Genomic DNA, 8,601 nt, shown 5'->3' with positions numbered 1-8,601 from the left:
GGTGTACCTGCAGCATCCCTGTAGCCCCCCCAGAGAGCCCACAGCCTGCCCGAGGCCCCTGTAGCATTTCTCGGGTCCCTACAGCCTTCCTGAGGTCCCTCAGAGCACCTTTTCGGGGCAGCTGCAGCATCACGTTAGGTGCCTCCAGGTGTGTCAGTGCCAAATACTTCCCTAAACCCGCACTGAAGTGCTGGCTGCTGCAGCAGCTCTGCTGTGCTTGTCGCAGCACTGACCTGGTGCATTAGTGTTAATAGCTTCCTGCTGTCCTTGTCAAAGCAAAATAAGGCCTTGGTGAAGGGTTGGGGCATTAAAATTGCATTAAATCTTAGGAAATCCATTGTAATTTTTTTCTACTTGCATTAAAAGTACTTTTTAATTTACACTTGAAAGCTGAAGAGGAATTGTTTACAAGGGTGTGGAGTGATAGGACAAGGGATAACGGTTTTAAACTAAAAGAGGGTAGGTTTAGATTAGATTTTAGGAAGAAATTTTTTACAGTGAGGGTGGTGAAACACTGAAACAGGTTGCCCAGAGATGCTGTAGATGCCTGGAGGTGTTCAGGGCCAGGTTGGATGGGGCTTAGAGCAAACTGGGCCAGGGGGAGGTGTCCCTGCCCATGAAGGGGGGTTGGAACTAGATGATCTTAAAGGTCCCTTCCAACTCAGACCATTCTATGATACTTTAAACAAGTCTTCCATGTTTGTTTGTTTTTATGCAGTGATAGTGTCACATGCTGTTTGTACCTTACATAGTAGGAGAGTATGAATGATAAGCCATAAACATGAATGAATGATAAACTGCACAGTAAAAAGTATTTAAGATGTTCTTCAATGAGAGATCTCAGAGTCCCATAGTCCCAGGTGGATTAAACTTTGGCATTTAGCTGTTATCATTAGGTAAAAGCCCTGATAATGGCATTAGAACAATTAAACTGTTTCAGCATAAGGTCACATGTTTTTCTGAGAATGGTGTGTCTTGTAACCTTCTTAAAGTAGAGGTTATTTCTTTCAGGAGGTAGGGGTGGGGGTGAAGGGATAGGAGAAGAAACAAACAGATGTTCCATACAGTTAAAGTGTCTAATTCTGGCATTGGTGACAAAATTTGGAGTTTCAAGGCTTAGAAGAATGAAACTCATCTAGTGTTTCTGCTGGCAACTGAGCTAACATTAGCCAGTGTGTTTCTTCTGCAGGCAGTTTGCAGGCTGCTAAGGCTGAGAAAGTGCTGCATGAGGATAAAAACTTTGCCTGGTTGGTAGCATGGGTTGTTTTTTTTTCCTTGACATAAATGTGGCTGATGGTGGGTGTGTCTTTAAATTCATCTCTGCTTCTATTTGGCATCAAAATTCATCTGGTTAGTTTGGCAGCACTAGCTGACTTACAGCCCAGCAGAAGGAGGGAAAGCAGCTCTGCCAAGAAACTGAGTCCAGGCAAATATTTAATTCAGGGCCTGACTCACAGCTGATGAGTCAAGATCATAAAACTGTCTGCCCTGCACGTGAGCAATAAACACACATTCCATTCCTCACTGTGTTTTTTGTTATGTGGTGTTGTTTTTTTGGGAACAAAACAAACATCTGCTCAGGATGTCAAATGAGATACTATCATTGTAGAAAAGGAGCTTAAAGTCGGGTACCTTAACACTGGTAATACATCTAAGCTTTAAGTTCAAACAGGACATTGCTTTTTAGAGTGGGGTGGTTTGTTGCTTTTTTATTTCTAAAGCAGGAGGGTAATAATTGTTTTTCCTTCATCAGGCTTCCAGCAGCGTGATAAGCACCTGGGTACTTTGGCAGGCACTTCTTTGCCAAACTAATATTTAGTAACATGGAATGAATCATTTGATAGTGGTTAGTAACAGTAGTTGTTGCATCTCTTACAGCTGTGGTGGGCCTGCTGTATCCTTGCATTGACAGCCACCTGGGGGAACCACACAAGTTCAAGAGAGAGTGGGCCAGCGTCATGCGATGCATAGCAGTGTTTGTTGGCATCAATCACGCAAGTGCTGTATCCTTGAACTAGTGCCCATTGTTGCTTGATGTGCTTAGTCTGTTGTCATGAAACAGTCTCTCTCATTCATACCTGGGAGAATTCCAAAGGTAAGGATGGCACTACTGGCAGAGACAAACTTTTGCAGTAGTGAAAGAGGCAGAGATCTGCAGTAGTGAAAGACAGGTAACACAGTTCACTTAAGTAGCTGGGAGGCGCTTTGGGAGGGAGGAGGGGTAGACATCATAGTGTGTTTGGTGTAACTGCAAGTATAAGAGTGTAAGTTGTGTTATTTTAATCTGTATGTTGTCTACACCTGATACTTAACACAAGTAACTAGTGAACTGTGCTGAACTATTTGGTAAGAGTGTTCTTAGTGTGGGATAATGAGGGTTTGAGCAGAAGACCTAAATCACCAGGGATAATGGGGCTGCTTGAGACAAAAATCCATAACATTTAAATATATTACAATATGGTATATTATTTAGATGCTCAGTGTGGCAAAATCTGATGTTGCCTTTGCACTCACACTCCAGTCAAAGTCAGCAACAGGCAGGTTGCTCAACAGGTCTGAAAACCAGATCTGTGATGTATTATATTTAGAGAAACAGAACCACGCTCACTTTCAGTTTGAGTTCTCCCTGCTTCAGTCTCAGCAGGAGGATGTCTGCAGACTTAAAAGGATTATCCTTAACATCTTTTTTCCAGAAACTAGATTTTGCAAACAACGTCCAGCTGTCCCTGACTCTAGCAGCCTTATCTCTGGGTCTTTGGTGGACGTTCGATCGTTCAAGAAGTGGTCTCGGACTTGGAATTACAATAGCCTTTGTAGCAACTCTTATAACCCAGTTTCTTGTATATAATGGTGTTTATCAGTAAGTTATGGTTTTAAAATAGTATTCTAACTCTCTTGTCTTTACTAAAAGCAGGTGTGTACGTGCACTGGAAGTTAGTTATTAACATGTGGTATGTTGTTATAATAAGACGTTTTGTCTAAGGCAGCTAATTGTCCAGTTGTTCAAAATTACCAGATTGAGAAGTGGGAGTGGAGGGTGGGAAACAGACAAATTGGGATGTGTGTTGAGATGGTAGCAGCTCAGCAAACTGAACTTTTCCTAGCTTGATATATCAATAACTGGCTCTCAGTAGAGATACTTCCTAAACTTGGCTGGCTAGGACATTGGGTTTTAGAAATGTATGAAGTTAACAGACTTGGTTTGGTCTCCCTGTTTCTTCTGTGTTACTCGGGTGTTTTTTTGGTTTGGGCTCAGGCAGAAAATTCTGTAACATCTTGCTAACAGTATGTAAGGTGATGATAATAACTTCTCTAACTTATTCCTTTTGTTTACTAGGTATACATCCCCAGATTTTCTTTACATCCGTTCATGGCTTCCATGTATATTCTTCTCAGGAGGTGTGACTGTAGGAAACATAGGACGCCAACTGGCTATGGTAATTACTGCATAATTAGCATTTCCTTTAAAAATCCAAATACCTTCCATTGTTGCTAGTCTAAAAACAAACTGTGCCTGTAATAAGGGTATGACTCACAAATTGTCAGAAATAAATAGGTGTATTCTGAAGAGCTGAAATACAAGTGCACAACCTGAGTTGCTAGTAGAGAAGAAATTGTCTGTTCGAGTATCTTCTGTATTTCACTTTGTCCAGTCACCACCTGAATAAGACAAGTCAGTTTGCTACTTCTGGTCAGAATCTTAATCACCCCTAATCTGTCAGTACTTTGAATTAGTAGCTAAGGTAGCTAGAGAACTGAGACACAGATGGGCTTTCTCTAATTACATATGGAGTAAAGCATTCTTCTTATGTAGATGGAAGGAAATGACCCTATATAGCATTAAATTTCACCACTCTAGAATCAAATACACCCTTTCTGGTCACTTAAGATGTAGTTCAAGTATCACTCCATATATGGGATAATAGAATATAAATTATCTCATTTGCTAGGTTTTTAAGTAATCATTTCCTTGCAGCATACTTAAGAGTAAACCCAGCTGTATGCTTGCACATCAGGCTTTGTTGTGAAGTGTTCTGACAGTGATGGATAGTAATAATTAATACTGTATTGATTTCACTTCTGCCTTCTTTGCTACATAAGTCCTTTATCCTGGAAAGTATTTTGCTTCTCTAAGGCTGCTGTGGCTTATGTGCCTTTAATTTTTACTGACAGGAGAGCATTTATAGACTTGATAGTTCCTGAAATATTAGTCTCTGAACTGTTCAGTAAGGAGGAGACCTGCTTTTGGGGACTGAAGCAGGAGTGAGTAAGAAGATTAGTCTGAAGCTAATGTTTTGCCTGGAACAGGCTTTCTGTCTCTTCTGCCTAGCTTTGCTAACCCAGTGGGTGAATGCTAATGTACTTCTAATGTGGACAGTCTGAACCTGGTGCTGCAGATGGACAGGCTTGCAAATAAGCTGGGGAAGAGAGCTGGGTTGCTTGACCACCACTGGCTAAGATTAAAGACTATTTTCTTTTGTATAGAGGGTTCTCAGTTACAATAAATTAACAATAACCTCTTTTAGAAAAGGCTGTTTAAAACAAAACAAAAACATGGGTCAAATCAATTCCTATTCTTGAAGTTTTTCTCTTATGCTAGCTTGAGACCAAGTTACAGATTTCCTGGAACTGTGGTCAGAATCTTAACCTCACGGTCAGTTTTGGTTTCCTCTGAGGTTCTCTAAAGTACAAGCTCAGTGCTCCCTCCTTCACATCTCAGTGATGCATGTTATCTGAGTGGTGTTTTTCTTGGGACCACATGTATTGGGGGAAGAGAAGGTATAATTTCTCTCTTGAAATTTGCCACTCACATTAGGTGAGAAAGCTACATTAATATAGTTTTATTTAAGCTTTGCTATTGCAAGCAAAGTCTCAGGATGAAATTCTAGTCAGTTATATGCTGCAGTTCTGCATTTCACATTGGCATGTACACTACATCTAGTCGTTGTGTTGCTTGTGTTAGAAAGCAAAGGAGCCTTGAAGAAAGAGCTAAGATAAATTTGGGCACATAGGACTTTTTTTCCTTTGATTTCTTTTCACCGAACATCTCACCTGAATGTAGTTAAAATCAGACTGGCTCCCACCTGCAGCTTTCCTGCCTATCTTGTCTTATTCCTTACGAAGAAAGAGGGAAATTGGCAAGGCGAAGTGTTCCTTGGTTATCTAGAAGTATCCTCTCACATGTTTTCACTGCCATTACTTAGTCTGGAAAAACTTGGAGAAGCCCAGCATTTTTGTAGGACCATTTCTGCAAGTCACTGTGAAGCATTCAGTGCTGGAAATTCAAAGAATTCCACTTCCAATACAGAATGGTAGCATTCAGTCTATCAGGTTTTCTCACCCAAAAGCATCAGTCTGTCTTGTCAGCCATTTGCAGTGTGGCAAAAAGATGGAATATTGCTTTTTTTAAAAAATAAAACAAAACTAAACCCCAATACAGCAGTTATTTTTGTAGCTGTGTTCCTCTGTAGTCCCTGAGCTGTTTGGCTGCATACGTTGCAGATCAAACAGTAGGTATTTTCTGGACATGTCCAGAGCAGATGGTGGCACCTGTGGAAGATACTACAGTGGAGTCAAGTTGCCTTGCTTTTTCCTCAGCCCCTGCCTAACTTTTGCAGTTAGAAAATAAATTAGAATTAGAAGTGTCCCTGAGACATCCCTGCACATCCTGAAATACCTTAGCTTGGAGGTGCTTATTGCTTTTCAGTCACTTGATTTCAAGTGACCTTACATAGAATCACAGAATGGTTTGGGTTGGAAGAGACCTTAAAGATCATCTAGTTCCAACCCCTCTGCATTGGCAGGGACACCTCCCACTAGACCAGGTTGCTCAAAGCCCCATCCAACCTGGCCTCAAACACTTCCAGGGATGGGTCAGCCACAGCTTCCCTGGGTAACCTGTTCCAGAATCTCACAACCCTCACAGTAAAGAATTTCTTCCTAATGTCTAATCTAAATCTCCCCTCTTCCAGTTTTGATCCATTACCCCTTGTCCTCTTGCTACAAGCCCTTGTAAATAGTCCTTCCCAGCTTTCTTGTAGGCCTCTTTCAGATACTGGAAGGCTTCTACATGGTCACATGCAGTAACCAAATCCAGTGCTACCTTTAAACAAACCTGCTGTTAGCAGAGGGGTTTGGGTTTTGTTTGTGGTTGTGTTTGGTTTGTTTTGTTGTTTTTTTTTGCTATCAGCTAGAGGATGAAATCCAACATTTTCTTTAATACCTTGATTTGAAAATAAAAGGTGAAGGTGCTGCTGCCACCATCAGCTCTCACTGCTCATTATGACACCTAAACTCATCAGCTGGGCTAAATGGATGGCAACACTTCATTTTGAGCTGTAGCCATCATTCTCAACTTCTGGCAAAGGTATTCACAACTTGGACCTCACAGATATCTATTGTTTGTTAGTGCTTGAGGCTGCAGAGCTATCAACACATTCAGTACTTGCAAAAACATTCTTTAAAACAGAAGATGGTTAAATTTCTTACACTAACATACTATGGAGTTTCATGGAATCGTTCAATGGTTTGAATTGGAAAGGACCTTAAAAAGCATCTAGTTCCAACCCCTTTGCATGGGCAGGGACAGCTCCCTCTAGACCAGGTTGCTCATAGCCCCATCCAGCCATACTGGAAAAGGGACTTAGGAGGAAATGGGTAAGTCTGTCAGGTACCAGGCTTTCATTGGAAAATAAAGTAACTTGCTCCTGAAGACAGTTTGAAAGATGGCTGTTAAAAGATTAATTAATGCTCATTAAGTGAAGCACTGTGCACCTTCTGCTAAGAAATTAACTGAGATAGGGAGGAAAGCTAACAAAGTCTTATCAAAAGCAGTGCAGTTGGGTAGATGGATTGATCAGATGCACTAATGGAGGCAGCACAGACCCATAGTGACTTTTTAATCCCACATCTAAGGAGCACATCCTTGTTGAGCTTTTATAATAAGCCATTTGTTTGTTGTAGCCTAACTGAAGATAGTGAACTATGTAATAATTGAAAATACTGCATAATGTACTCACTTATCAGATGGTATTAAATGATAACATGTATTTTTTGTTGGTTTTTTTTATCCATAGGGTATTCCAGAGAAACCACACAATGACTAAATCTTCAAAGAAGAGAGCACAGTGCCAGTGTGAAAGCAACTTTACAAAGATGTGTTCCTGTTATAAATTGAAGATTATTTAGAAAACAAAATAATCTCTTTATGGGCTCACTGCACAAATTACTTGTGGAAAAAAAATATTAATCCACTCTTAGAATAGCCAAGTGAAATTAACTGCTTATCTTGAAATCTCACCCTGATTTACCACATAAGCATTTGCATATGGCTGTTCTCTGGAAGAGTTTAACACCCAAGTTGCATACAACTGTTCAGGCTAAGTGGCAGTTTTCCAAGTATTAGATTCCAGTCTAAGTTATTGAAGCAGCTGCCATACTTTAAAGCCTTGAAACTGAAATTTAATTACAAGCTCTTGTATCAGTGCCCAAAGGAAGTAGATTGATGGTGCTTAACAATGATGAAGTATGGTTTAATAGGAATAGTATTTATCCAAATCTTTTTTAAAAATAGGGTTATTTAAAAATAAGAGTGATCAAAACAGGTTAAAGGCATTGCACTAATGCTTTTAGGAGTCTTATGAAGGAATCATGCCCTTACTGGTAATGCTGCATTAAGTTTCTGTCTTTCACAATGGAGAAGGCTGGAGGGTTGAAAAGTTGGAAGTCACCTAGGTGGGGGTTTCTAAATTATTTCAGTACAATAGGTGAACACAGAAGACAATCTTGTTCTAACGTCAACTTTCCTAGGAAATTCTGACTGGAAGTTTCATTACTTCTGAAGCTTTCAGGCAGATTGGCAAGACTCAAGTTCTGGCTCCAGTCAATAAGAAATCTTGAAGTGTGTGAGTATTCCTGCTTAATATCAAGACACCTGCTTCAGGATCTCACTGAAGGAGGTCTTGGGTGTCTGGTGTCACTGAAAAAATGTGTGTTGCAGGCCATTGCTTGGCCATGGAGTACGTGCCCCAGGCTCCCTAGATCTGCAGTTTCCTCCTTGAGGTGTCTTTGATCTTGCTTCTGTTTGAGTTGGGATTTTGACTGAAAGGATTGGCAGCAGAAGCAGGCCTAAAATGTGATTTAAACTGTATGTAAAGAATAGCAAACAGCTCTTTTTCTCAGTTCAGTTTCTGACAGAGATCACTACTTGTTTTTTTCACAACCCTATAGAACTTGCAATCTGTGATTGCCTTCTTTAAAAAAAAAAAAAGTGCTTATGTCACTACATTAAACATTTGGTGTTTCTTAATACTTAGTTCTGGTGAGCACAACGTATTCATTTGATAGCTTAGACCACAGGAGACCTAAATAGCAAGTATTAGGTCTTAAAGTTGAAGTGCAATGTACAGTAAATCTGAGCCTCATGTTCTCTTCAATCAAACATTTCTGATGAGAGATTAAAGAGAAAAAGGTTCTGAGTTCATTTCAATGCTGCATGGAGTCAAATGGAGCAATAATTTATTTAACTAGTAAAGCTAGTTTTGTTGTATCTTTCATTGAACCCAAATTTTTAGAACTACTCCAATTTTGTGGTTATGGTGT

The 8,601-nt window shown here is 40.2% G+C and overlaps 1 protein-coding gene across 1 annotated transcript in view; it reads left to right on the top strand.

Moving 5' to 3' along the window:
• The window catches only part of INSIG1 (insulin induced gene 1), a gene marked incomplete at its 5' end in the record, with an annotated part of 8,851 nt that extends 909 nt beyond the window's left edge, over window positions 1–7,942 (top strand). The window contains 4 exons of the mRNA XM_010007058.1: window positions 1,879–2,003; window positions 2,694–2,860; window positions 3,338–3,437; window positions 7,077–7,942. Of these exons, the coding sequence (XP_010005360.1) occupies window positions 1,879–2,003; window positions 2,694–2,860; window positions 3,338–3,437; window positions 7,077–7,106 (422 nt within the window). The remainder of the gene's footprint in view (window positions 1–1,878; window positions 2,004–2,693; window positions 2,861–3,337; window positions 3,438–7,076) is intronic.
• Window positions 7,943–8,601: the final 659 nt, after the last annotated feature.

Source organism: Chaetura pelagica, unplaced genomic scaffold, assembly GCF_000747805.2.
Source record: "Chaetura pelagica isolate M959 unplaced genomic scaffold, ChaPel_1.0 scaffold17, whole genome shotgun sequence".
Taxonomy (NCBI): domain Eukaryota; kingdom Metazoa; phylum Chordata; class Aves; order Apodiformes; family Apodidae; genus Chaetura; species Chaetura pelagica.
This window is presented reverse-complemented; position numbering and strand designations above follow the sequence as displayed.